Source organism: Plodia interpunctella, chromosome 4 (genome assembly GCF_027563975.2).
Source record: "Plodia interpunctella isolate USDA-ARS_2022_Savannah chromosome 4, ilPloInte3.2, whole genome shotgun sequence".
Classification (NCBI taxonomy): Eukaryota; Metazoa; Arthropoda; class Insecta; order Lepidoptera; family Pyralidae; genus Plodia; species Plodia interpunctella.
In genome coordinates, this window is record NC_071297.1 from 6,418,781 (window position 1) to 6,431,490 (window position 12,710).

Consider the following 12,710-nt stretch of genomic DNA (forward strand, 5'->3'; position numbering starts at 1 on the left):
AACAAGCACAAAGAATTGAGAAATGATTATATGCCAGTTAGGTAATATTAAAAATATGATAAACTGAATTATAGTAAACAATAACATAACAACTTACGTAGTTAAACAACAAATAAGTTTTAAAATATACCCTGTATATTTCAGGTTTAATTGTTAAAAATACAACAGGTAAAGTTTTTGGTGGAACACATTGTTTAAAACAATTATAAATAAACAACACATTTTAAATCTTATCTATAGCTAAACATTTTTAAATAAAAAATGATTCAGGTTTCCTTTTACAGTGCTAAGTTTTTACAAACATGAGTGACAAATTGAATAATTTCATTGAAGTGAGTCTGACACTGCACAAAAGTTTTAGATTTCCCAGTCAGAAAATACAATCTTTAATGGTCCCATGTTAGCGAAGCCTTGACCATTTTTAAATAGTAGGTAACTTAAACCCAACACTGTACACAGTGGAATTTCCATATTGTCCAATCATAAAATACATTAATTCAATGAAACTTCCTATTAGCATATTTGATAATTTAAATATTTTCCTCCTCGAAATTATGTACAGTTGTACATAATTTATTTGACTAGTATTATTAAGGTTAAAATGATTGTAGAGTGGAATGATCATTAAAAATAACGTAACAATCTAGCATAGCTGTTGGATTGATGTGTCAGACTAAATGCAAGAAAAGTGATCAGGACAGATTTATAATTAAAGAGATAGGTGGAAATCGGTGGTGGAAACGCTCTCGAAACAATTTATTATTATACAGTACAGAATCTCAGCTACTGTCAAAATTCAGGTTAATCTCTGCATAATTGCTTACAATATAATAATCACTACAACTACCTGTAGTAGTTCGCTGGTCCGGCATTGCTTGCTGACTGGGGCGGCGGTAGCAGCCAATGATATGATATCATTGGCTGCTACCGCCTACTTGAGCGGCCCCCGGTCTATTATGCAATATGACCTATTATGCATAATATGCATGCTCTTTTATAATAGCTCAATGTTTTCTCATCATGGTCATTTTTATTATTTCCTCAAAAACTAAAATAATTGACTTTAATATTGACTAAATAAATAAAAACAAATCTCAAACACCATGGCTTAGTTGTTAGGTATAAAAGATAATATTGGTATTAAATTGTGAAAGGATAATAACTTTGACATTTATAAAAAATCCTGTTCTGAAAGACAATTCTAGTGTTGAATGAATGTTTAATTTCAAGTAGTTATTTAATTTTATTTAGAATTTCATGCAACCTTTTCACATTGCTGATCTCTGGACTGGAATGTTTTATTAATGACAATGATTAAAACAGATTAATGTCTTATAATATGCTTACAAATAACTTAACTAAATGTAAAATTACTGTACTTTCTATAAACAATTTACATGTCCGTTGGCAGGATGTCTGGTATTAGGTATCGGCAAAGATCCATTTCAGAATTAACAAAAGTAACCTTGCCAGCCGTGTTTTCATCTAACCTGAAATTAAAAACTACTTTCACTTGTCTGTGCTCAATTAGTTATCTCATTTAAGTATAAATCTTGAGTTTTAGATATATTTAGGTGTACAGTCCACAGCACATCAACCTACCCAAATTCATTGTAAACTTGCCGCTATTACCGCACCATAGAGGCTCATGCAGGGTAACTTGATGTGCTGTAGACTGTACCAACAAAGCCTCGTGGTTAAAAAGTAATTAATGTTATCCTTAAAGTTTGTGTGAATGTATGGATTATGATATGTGTTGGTGATTTGGTATAATGTTTGTTATTCTTTCTCACAATAACTGTCCAGATTTGATATGAAACAAGTTCCACAGGGGAAACCTCATTTCATTTTCATCAGAATTAACATGGGAGTCTCGAGGCAAGCCATTAGTGGATAATGTGCAGAAGAAAAAAATGTAATAGTGAAATTTCCTGATAATACTACACATACCAGCCCTTTATTACTGCCCAACATCCAGAGAAAAAAGCTGGGGCATTGATGATCAGGCAAACACCCAACCTCTCCGGGTAATGTCGGCTGAGTAGCCAGATCAGATTCTTCAGAACTTGGTAGTCCATACAAGACAGTGTAAAGTTGTTCAAGTCAAACACAATGCATAAATTGTCAACTACTTCCTCAAAACATCTTTTGCTGGCATCTTCCTGAAAATGAAGATCACATTTATATTGCTTTTCTATTTATAATATTAACACATAAAAATTTACTAAAATGAAAGTATTTGCTACTTACCAAGCAATATACAATGAATTTGGTGAGATCATCAATATTTCTATCACTGGAGCTATGATTTTTTGCAGGAATGTAGATAATAGGCCGGCCAGTTATATCACGGTGTCTCAAAACACGAGCTTTATCTGAATATTTCTCTATAAGTTCTTTATCATTGTGCAGCTCAGCCACTCCATACTCCATTCTCCATTTGTTTGTTTTAATAATTGCCTACAAATGTTGAATTGATGATAAAGGCTAAATTTAAATATACACTTAACAGGCTCTGGAAACATTACTTCAATCTCTATAGTGACATATCAAAAAAATATCTAAAGATTAGATTTAGTCACCTACTATCTGATTTCAATGATAGCTTTTAAACCTACTTAGAACATTTCTGATGATATGGTATGTTTAAGTATACTTATGAAACACCAAATGATTGAGGAACACCACGATAGAACGACATTATCGTCAAGTTATAATCATGAAAAATCAATAATTTCTAAACATATGTAGAAGAAACAGGCTTATCCAGTAATTACCTGAAATGCTTGGTCAACAGTTTTGAATGCTCTGAGATATCTTCGCAATGAAAACTCGTTATGATACTGCCCTGGATCCGCACTTGCTATCAAATTCATCCTTTCTTTTAGCTGTTTTAAATCATCTTCATTGACTTGCTTTAGATCTTCTGCCATTATTTCAAAGGATCAAAACACTCACAGGAATTCAATTTAAAATGGAATTTTTAAGCCATAAGAACAGAACACTTAAATTAACGATTTATTTGTTTGTTTAGTTATCAAAAATATACTGTACTGTGAGACGTTATTACTTATGTAGGTAGGTACCTACATGTATGTATGTCGCCGACATAGGTGGCTACGTAGGTATACGTACCTATGCTTCTTTGGTCATTGTCATTGATGTATGTCGTCGCTAATTTCTGTTAGCCTGTCAGAAACGAATGTCAAGTCTGTTTAGTGTTGTCGCTAAGTTTTCGTATCACAGTCTTATTCGATTATTCTATAAAATCTTTTACGCAAGCAATGAACTTTGCTATGATTTTATTATATAATTGATGTTGTAATAAGTCTACCTAATAACTACAGCTTGGCAAGAAAAAGTATGGAAAAAATGAGGGCCTAAAATGCCTCTCTTCATATGGCCACCCCATATAACCTGACTAAAACATGTGATACTTTGAATAATTGTTTTTTTTTAAGCAAAAAAAGGTAACAGCATAAACCATCAACATCATGAAAAGGGTGTGAAAAGATTTTTTAGGGATGGCAACGCTCGCCTGTGTTACAAATTTTTATATGATACGAGCTGCGTCCCGGGGCTTCGGGATTTTCTTGGAATTTCGGGATAAAAAGTATCCTATGTTAGTCCAGTTTATATTCTACCCGTGTGTACCATCCAAATTTCATAATAATTCGTCCAGTAGTTTCTGGCGTGAAAGATAACAAACACACTCATATCCTTACAAACTTTCGCATTTATAATATTAGTACAATTAAAAAAACTCAGTTAATTATCAGTGATTTTATTTAATCAGAATCAAATTGTTCATCCAGAAATTCTACACCTGAGAAGACAGGTTCTTGGGTTGACGTTCCTGCTATATGAGAATAAGAGGATTCTGATGTCTCGTCACTGCTGCTGTCATCATTGACATCAATGACTAATTGTTCTATATCGGTGTACAAAGATCTGCCTCTCTAAAAATACTCAATTCATCATCATCACATGTCTGCATGAATTTGCCCAATTTTCAACTGTGATACTTTCAAATTCTTGCTGAGCTGCCATCTACAAAAAACATTTTAAACAAAATTAAAGCTAATCATTTCAATACATATAATAAATTAATAATATTCTGAATAAAAGCTAATTAGAGAACCTTTACCTTTATATCACTTGAGCACACATTATTTGATGCGATTTTATGCTTCGCGATCATCCAAATTAATTCAATTGGGTTTAAATCGCAATGGTAAGGTGGAAGTCATACCACTGTATGACCATGTTCTCCTAAAATCTCATCTATTTCATATAGACGCGCCGGTTTATGGCGTTTTATTAATGTTAAAAGCTCCGGCTTGCGCAATGAATCTTCAAACGGCACGCCATTGTCTTCAAGCCATACTTTTATTTCTGCAACTTTTGTTGCGCTTGTTGGTGCCTTATTATATATAATATCACTGAGTGGTAGGGCGCATTGTCCATGACTATAATACTTGCCTCAGTGAGGTTTAGGATTAATTTATCTTTAACCCATTTCGTGAAATTGGACTGGTTCATTTCAGAGTGGTAGTCCTCATTCTGATTATTCCTGCTGAAAATCAATAAGGCATTCGGAACAAATCCCTTCTCACTGCCAGCAGTACAATAATGTACCGCTTGCCTTTGCTCACATTTTCTTTTACTCCACTAACATCCATTGACTGCCAGCATTTTTTAAGTTTATATGAGTCATGGACATAGCTCTCATCTAAATATATAATATTTTTTCTCAGTTCCTCTGGCAAATATCTGTTGTCCATAATAATTTTGAGATATTTTTCTCTCTTGAGAGTCTCTTGTCAGTTTTTTCTATTAGGGCTGACCTGTCAGACTGACATTTCTTATATTTAAAACCTAGTGAAAGTAATACTTGTCTGCTTAATAATAGGTAGCAGATTACGAAGAGTGGGCACCTAAAAATAACAAATAAACTATAAGATTTGGATAGTATAATAAACTATCTCTAGCAATTCTCCAACACTATGGATAACAATATGTTGTTGTTTTTCGTGTATGTAAGTGGCCAACATTGGTGTCAGATTTTTACGCCGCGTGAAGTCATCTGACATGGCTTGACATGAAAATTTTATATAATATATATATAATAAATATTTTTTATTTACCTGCTTTTTCACCACGTAGAAAAAATGGACCTTTTGTCTTATGGCCGACCAATCAAAATTATACAAAACCTTGGACGACCTTTTCGGTGTTTCCCTGGTGTAGAAAATACGCCCTTATTTCTAACACCTTCTTTTTCCATATTTCGGACAGTATTTATGCTAACACCTAAAAATAAATATAATTGTGTGAGAATACTATTAAAAAAAATTAAAAGATCAATCTCACGTTGTCCTAGTATGCGTGCCACTTCAAATTTGCAAAACATAACCTCCAAATTGCGTTGAGTTGAAATCTATTTTTCACAATAATTTATGATCTTAGTACGAAAAATCCTTAAAACAATGTTTTATTACTATATTCTATGGATAAATAATAATGTGATAATAAATAAATACTTGTCATTTCGGCTGTTCGTCTATAAACATTATCAATTGTGCATTTCTCCAGCTTCTTGTTCTGCCAAACAATGCAAGAACACTCTATGAATTACCTTCCTGCTACTGCTCCGGATAGTTTTATTCATGTTTCTATATTTATTTTTCGAATTTGTCAGTTAAAACTTTCAATTACACCAAAACTAAAAAACCAAAACGCACGTTTGACGTCAATATGTACTATTCTATGACAGCAAAATAGTGTTGCCATTATTCATACTATTTAGTACCACCTGTCACCGGTACAAACTATTTTTTGCCAAGCTGTACTAGCAGTTTCATTTTCATACTTCAAAATATTATGTGACTAAAAAGTTCAAGTGTTGGAGTAATAGTTAAGACGACCGCCTTTGGATCGAAAGGTCCCAAGTTCGAATTCTACTCGTGCCACATGAGTTGTACCAATCCGGCTCATAGTAGTTTTTATCGACCACCACTTGCATCCGGTGAAGAAAAATATCGTAAGGAAACCTGCACACTGGTCGATTATTAACTTAATTACGAGATGGAGAAGGCGATGGCAAACCACTCCATTAATATTGCCAAGAAAATTGTAATGTGTGTTTAATCCCACATAGTGACCACGACAGCCATGAGGAATACGACAATGAAGGAAAACGTTCATTTGACTTTTCTATGTACTGAAAAAGAGCAAATCGAGTAACTATTTATTTTGATACTCGTTCATTACCTACATCACTATTGATTTGATATCAATATGGTGACGTTTTTTTTCCTTTCAAACGAGTGACATTTGGCATTGAGTGAGTTATAGATGTAGGTAGTAAAATTAAAAAAAAAATTAAATTATATAAAAGAAGTACTTTGTAAAAAGGCAATTACAAGTCTGATGATTATGTGAACGACAATAATGTTTGGCCCTAGCATGGTGCAGTATCCTCATTATATATGTAATTGATTTATGACATTATTACGTACGTTTTGTACATTTAGCTTTTTATTTTTATATGTTTTATGTGTGTCAATTTTCAATAATTTTATTGGAAATACAACTTTTATTTATTCATTCAAATTTTGACATTTATAATAATGATGGAAATTCGTCCTCCTAATTTTTAAAATGTATAAGACCTATATTTGTTACTTGACGTCCTTGGAGAAAAGGCTGCGGTGAAGTTTGTTGTGCCGCTTCTTCTTCACCTGCGCTTTGGAAGCCGGCATTAGACTTAGTTTAAGTAATTTTTTGAAGTCAATAAGTGATGTATATCATCCTAAATTGAATAAAGAATTTGGAATTTGAAGGGCCCCGCGCGGGGCGTGCGTGGAGTTAGTGGCATAAAGACACTACGTAATGTTTTTATATCTGTAGTATGAAGTGAAATACTCGGAGACCGTGCCACAACCACAACGGAAAGAAGGAATATCCAATAGGTATGGGGAACCAAGGTCACAATCAACATTGTTGTTTGCAAGTAGCGCCACATCTGCGGGACTTCTTTCGCGGTATGGAGGGCGCGGGCGGTGCTCACCACCATTACAAAAATAAAAATTCCACAAGAGATTTTTTACACTAGATAAAAATAAAAAGGACAACACCTATCACACTGGAACTGTCTAGTTACCTAGATACAAGCCTTGGCACATAAGTTGAACCATAATGGCGACCATCAGCGCAGGTATTAGAGATAAAAGTGTTATTCAAAATACTCGTTTATTGTTTCATAAAATAGCCACAAAAAATCCTTTCTAATACTTTCATCTCTAATTAAACATCTGTGGGATTTGATACCTATCTACAATCCTCGGATTGTAGGTAGGTATCAAATCCCACCGATTAGGTAGATACTATAAAGTGCGAGTGCGACACGTTCCCATTCTGCTTTCACCAACACTACTGATATTATCAAATGTGGCCTTATAAGTCAGACGAGAAACTCAAACAAATTCATTATATTTTGTGATAATTTATTAGTGTGATCATTATAATACTTAATAGGTACTACGTCAATAGACCAATGACGTCAAAGGCCGGGAGATGCGGTACGACGTTTCTGAAGTCGGCGACGGTGCAGCAGAAGCTGTAGCCAATGTCGATGCGGTCGGGCTGCCAGTTCAGCCAGTTAAAGGCGTTGTTGTTGCGGCATCGGTCCTGGCAGAACGTCAACGCGCGCACTTCATTCTCCGTGTAGTACGGGTTGTTGATGCTCACGAAAGCCGTGCCGAGGCGACGTGAAGCGTCGTATACAACCTGCAAATTATTATTCTATGGTTGATTCAGGTCCTTTTGTTAAAAATAATATTTTGGTATTTAGCTGAACAAAGGCAACAAAAGGTAAAACTTGGTGTTATTATCTAACAGGAAAAGTGCGCTAGAGCTGTTATCTCTTGAAGTAAATAGGTACATGTAAATAAGTGTCGTTCTCTCTCATCTGAACGCGTTATTTTGTTGGTATAGGTACTGTTTCGCTTTCGTCACTTTTGGTTCTTTCGGGTTTCTGCCTTCTTATCTATAAGACTAGAACTTATCATGTAATTACCTTGTAGTAATACAACGGGACTGGGAGTTGCGGGTTGTTGTTTGCGTCCCGGTGTAGGAAGATGTCTACCAGCTGGTTGTTCTGGTCCCGCAGCTGACTCACACCGAAAGTCCCAGTGTAGATGGTGGTGTGGTATCCAGCAGCTCCAATACGGGCACGCAGATTCTGAGGAAACGTAACGTGGTTTAGTAAGAACTCATTTGATTTTATTATAATGATTGTTTTATTATATTGTTAGCAATATAGACGGCTAGAAAATCATAAAACATATTTATAATGTTATTTTGCTATACTCACTTGCTCAAGCCAGTTCCAGTTACCAGCATTGAATGGTTGGAACTGAGGGGCAGCGTTGATGAAATAGAATGTAGCGCGTTGGCCAGTGGCGAAGATGAAGTCAGTTTTGGCGGCAAGATGGCCGCGGGCCAGGAACTGTTGAGACGTGATGTATTTGTCAGCCAACTCCTGGCCAACTAGTCCGGCGATTGTTGCCTTCTGCTGGACTTGTGTATACATTGTGTTCACGGCCACGCCAGGGAAGAAGGAACCAGCTAAAACAAGAAGCACATTCGATGACTGAACATTGGTCTGATACTTTTTTCGTGGTAGTATTTTCTTAAATAGGTAAAGAGGAAATAGAGAAGTTATGAATATTAGTGACCTAGTACCATATTAATCTGAATAATATGAGTGACGTGTTTACATACCTAGCCAGCTAGGCCTGTCGACTCCAGTTTGATGGACGGCATTCTGAGGGTTTTGCTCATACCACACGTACAGTACTTCCAACCTATTTTGGTCAAAGCATGACCAATATAGGGGATAGAAAATATTTTCGGCGATGAAGCCAATTCTGAAATTTACTTATATATGTATATCAGTAAAATGGCTTCTTGTTGATAATATAACCTAAAATTAGTTTATCAAATATTTTTTGTTTTTTCATGTTGATGTAATCAATAAATAATCAAGAGCGCAATTCGCATATTTTATTATTATTAGATAATTTTCAGAACTATATATATTTTTGCTATTAGCATTGTCTTTGCACCACTATTGCTAGGTGTTTAACAATTGCAGGTATTTTATTGATGAAGAGGATGCCTTTCTGTAAAGCTTTTTCTTTTACAGTCTGGTCTGGGTACACCTTTCTATTTTTAACGAAGCTAATATTAGGTCCAAATACTTATTGTTTTAACATAATAATCAAAATGCTCTTCATCACAATAGAAATTAACTTTTATAATTATATAAGTTTAGGCCCGCGGTACTGCCTGCTCTAATTTCAAACATTTTGAATAAATAGGTAGGTAGACATATAATATTATATATTTATTGCGTATTGTTTATGCATAGAGACACAGCTAAATGGAAGGAATTAGCATACTGTTTCTCACATGCATAAGTGGGAAGAGGTCAGGAAGAAGAAAATAAACTATTACCGGATGACTAGATTATTGTTAAAACATCTGGAGCTGGTGCCCTCAGCGTCGTAGAAGGAGTGAGCGGAGCAGGTCAAGCCTCCGAAGGCACTGTTGCCGTTCAACCAACCGGATCCGGAAACCAAAGCATCGTTCACACATGTTGCAGTCTGCAAGCAAAGGCCTCTGTTTACATCTGAGCGAGCGAGCGAGTGAGCTTTATTTTGTGCGATGAATGCTCTGATAAAATAGCATGCGAATAACGCACGCTATTTTTAAACCATTAGAAAGCAATTATCGTTGTTTGTTTTGCCTGTTGATGATATTGCTACAGATTCAGCCATTATGACTATCATCAAGTCTCGTGTCATTCAATCAATTGCAACGACGCGTCAATTATGTCAATGGTCAAAGAATGTGCAAAAAAATGTGAAAAAATACATGATAGTCAATATACTTTTATGCCATAAGTATATGACCACGCCTAGGTAAGCGAAGTATGGGACACCCACTGGATCGATGACTTGTGATTGTGAAAGATTGTAGGGTACAGATGCGGATGCGTAAACTTACAGCAGCAGACACAGTGGAGGCAATATTAGAATGCTGGATGGTGCGGCCGGAGCCCGTGCAGACGACCCGCACTTGCTCGCCGGTAGCCAGGTGGATCTGGCCGGTGTTGCCGGTGGGCACGATGTAGTTGTTGTTGTGCAGGTACACGGGCTGGGGCTGGCCCAGGTCACCGTTCACCCTAATTGTGCAACCTATATAGACGCTGGCGTCAGTGACTGGATTTTATCGATCATTGACGGTTGTTTAAATTCAGCGGCCATAACAATTGTATGTAAGTATTAAAGTTTGTCATAATAAAATATAACTATTACATAATAAAATATAACTATTACTATCTGTAATAGAGAGAAGGATTATGTTATTTTGGGGAAGTTTACAGATAAAATAAAATGTAAATATTGAAATTAAAAACTTTTTGGGTACTTACCGCTACGAGGTTGCGCCTGGGAAGCATTCGCCCATTTGGGTTCTTCTAGTTCCAACCAGGCGTCGAGGTAATCCTCAAAATCTTCCTCATTGAAAACCAGAGCTAGTTCACCAGGAGCCGGGATCTCTGAGGGGAAACAAGTCACAGCCACCACGAGGGCGGCCAACACAAACGCGAAACGTTGCATCCTTGTCCAGACAAAGAATTTTCAGACTCCTTTCGACGGTCACAGCGGACTGTGTCGCCAGACAGATGACGATCATTAGTATTTATATGACAAGGTAATCTTACTTACGGTAATTAATAATTTTTGGTATCTATTCTGTAATCATAATCCAAAATTTTTGATTGTCTTAAATTTGTTACATTGGTCGCTGATTACTTAATTATAGGGAAAACTGATTAGATATTTTATAACAAATCTTTGTATAAAAATCAAATCAAAAGTAAATCCTTCCTAAGTTGTATTGATTACGTTCTTCTAGCTTTAGTAGTAAATTCAAATGCAGGGCAAAAATGATAAACAGAAAATGAAATACTCGTTTCTAGCCTAACTCTACCTATACTAGTTACTTATGTGTCGACTCGGAGAATCATTATCACAGAACATTAAAGCAAACAAGAACATATATATTAAAAAGTCGACTTATATTTATGCACAAAAAATAATTAAAATTGTGTCAAACATGAAGACAAAAAGACAAAAAGTGCATATAAAGTAGGTAGAATTTTTTTGCAACTTATACTTTTGACATACATTAGGTTTCACTGAACATACAGATTTGTGAAGATTGTGAACTGCGTTCGATAATTATCTAGGAGCGATCTTTGAAATTGATCATTGTTAATTATAACTAATAAATAAATAAATGAATTGTGAATAAAATATAACGTAAAAGATAATACTTACGCAGTTTACGGTAAATTTAACACGACGACATATTTGTTTTGTATAGAGACACCATTTTCCAGATCTCTGGGAAATATTCGTATCTACTACTGATAACACATTTTCATAATATCTAACTAAAATAATATCTAACAACGAATACCTGAGTCTCCGATAAAATATATTCAACGGGTAAAATACGGATTACAGAACGAAATAAAGTCCATAAAGTAAGTGGCTAAATACAATCCTGCTTGTATTAATAGCATGGAATTTAAAAATCGTGTAGGTACTTGTAAAGACTTACAAATTGATATTTAAAGTTATAATTATAAAATAAGTAATGTGGATCTTGTTGCGTAACAAAAAAAGTGGTGTTCCCTCGATGGGAGCCAATCCTTCAGGTCATGCTTATTATAATACGCATTATGAAACTGAAGCCACGTGGAAAATTCGACTCTATAGAACAAACGGAACTATAGTTAAAGACGATAATAGAAATGTAACTTGCAGGATTTGACGATGAGAAGGGTGAAACTGAAAAAATACGTGTAAAAACTATTACTGTTTTGCCAACTGTTCGTAAAATAAATTTATCAGTTTATAAGATTGATATGCTTTTTGAAATTCAAAATGTATTGATTCAGAATTTACGATCGATTTAATATAAGATATGGGTTCAAAGAAATCAGGTAACATTGCAACATAGCAAAGTAATTTTCAAGTATACCCAGTAAAGTTCTGTAAATCTGTCATTTACCTATGTCATGTTGGATATCAGTAAATTATCGATATTCGGAGTCGCCATTTGCGGAGGTGTGTTGATTGCGTGATGCATTTATCATATCAAACACAATCCAAGATAACGTAAGGTCTTGACACGCAGCTAGCGTTTGAAATTCACATGCAGGTTTCCGTGATTAGTGATTAATGAAGTAACCTACGTAAAAAAATGATATTTATTAATAAGCACTGCATGTTCCAGTTTGACATTGTAAATGACAATAAAGCCGATTACATGCAGGTTTTTTTATAAGAGACTAGCTCCTCGGCCCATAATATGTAAGAATTAACAATCTTGACCAAGATGAAGATATTTTATGATCTTTTTGCCAACCCTACTTTAACCGGATCGTGCACGGTCAGTGCACACGCTCGCGATGCGCCACCCCCTCCCCTGCAGGCCACCTCCCTTTCCTTTTCATAAGAATGGTTCCCAAGAAGATTTATAAAATTATCCTTTTACGGTATTCTATTGAGGTATTTACTTTGTATTCTTGTAAATTGCTTTCCGTTCTCCCGACGTGAAACTCGGGTTTT

The 12,710-nt window shown here is 35.2% G+C and overlaps 2 protein-coding genes and 1 long non-coding RNA gene across 3 annotated transcripts; all 3 read right to left on the minus strand.

Annotated features, from left to right (window-relative positions):
* Nucleotides 1–115: 115 nt before the first annotated feature.
* LOC128669217 (uncharacterized protein) lies at nt 116–3,156 on the minus strand. The gene is made up of 4 exons (XM_053743863.2): nt 2,778–3,156; nt 2,251–2,460; nt 1,951–2,162; nt 116–1,490 (listed from the first exon to the last, which is right to left on the minus strand). Exons 1-4 carry the CDS (start codon nt 2,931–2,933, stop codon nt 1,394–1,396), a joined length of 675 nt encoding a protein of 224 aa, XP_053599838.1. The 5' UTR covers nt 2,934–3,156; the 3' UTR covers nt 116–1,393.
* A 612-nt stretch (nt 3,157–3,768) lies between these two features.
* LOC128669306 (uncharacterized) lies at nt 3,769–5,779 on the minus strand. Its single transcript, XR_008404628.2, has 4 exons — nt 5,544–5,779; nt 5,148–5,313; nt 4,148–4,937; nt 3,769–4,050 (listed from the first exon to the last, which is right to left on the minus strand). It is a non-coding gene; the product is annotated as an uncharacterized LOC128669306 (long non-coding RNA).
* Nucleotides 5,780–7,491: 1,712 nt separating this feature from the next.
* On the minus strand, nt 7,492–10,749 carry LOC128669515 (uncharacterized). The gene is made up of 7 exons (XM_053744414.2): nt 10,502–10,749; nt 10,075–10,265; nt 9,523–9,671; nt 8,788–8,933; nt 8,378–8,631; nt 8,081–8,245; nt 7,492–7,791 (listed from the first exon to the last, which is right to left on the minus strand). The coding sequence occupies exons 1-7, from the start codon at nt 10,686–10,688 to the stop codon at nt 7,543–7,545; spliced, it is 1,341 nt and encodes a 446-aa protein (XP_053600389.1). The 5' UTR covers nt 10,689–10,749; the 3' UTR covers nt 7,492–7,542.
* Between the last annotated feature and the right edge of the window lie 1,961 nt (nt 10,750–12,710).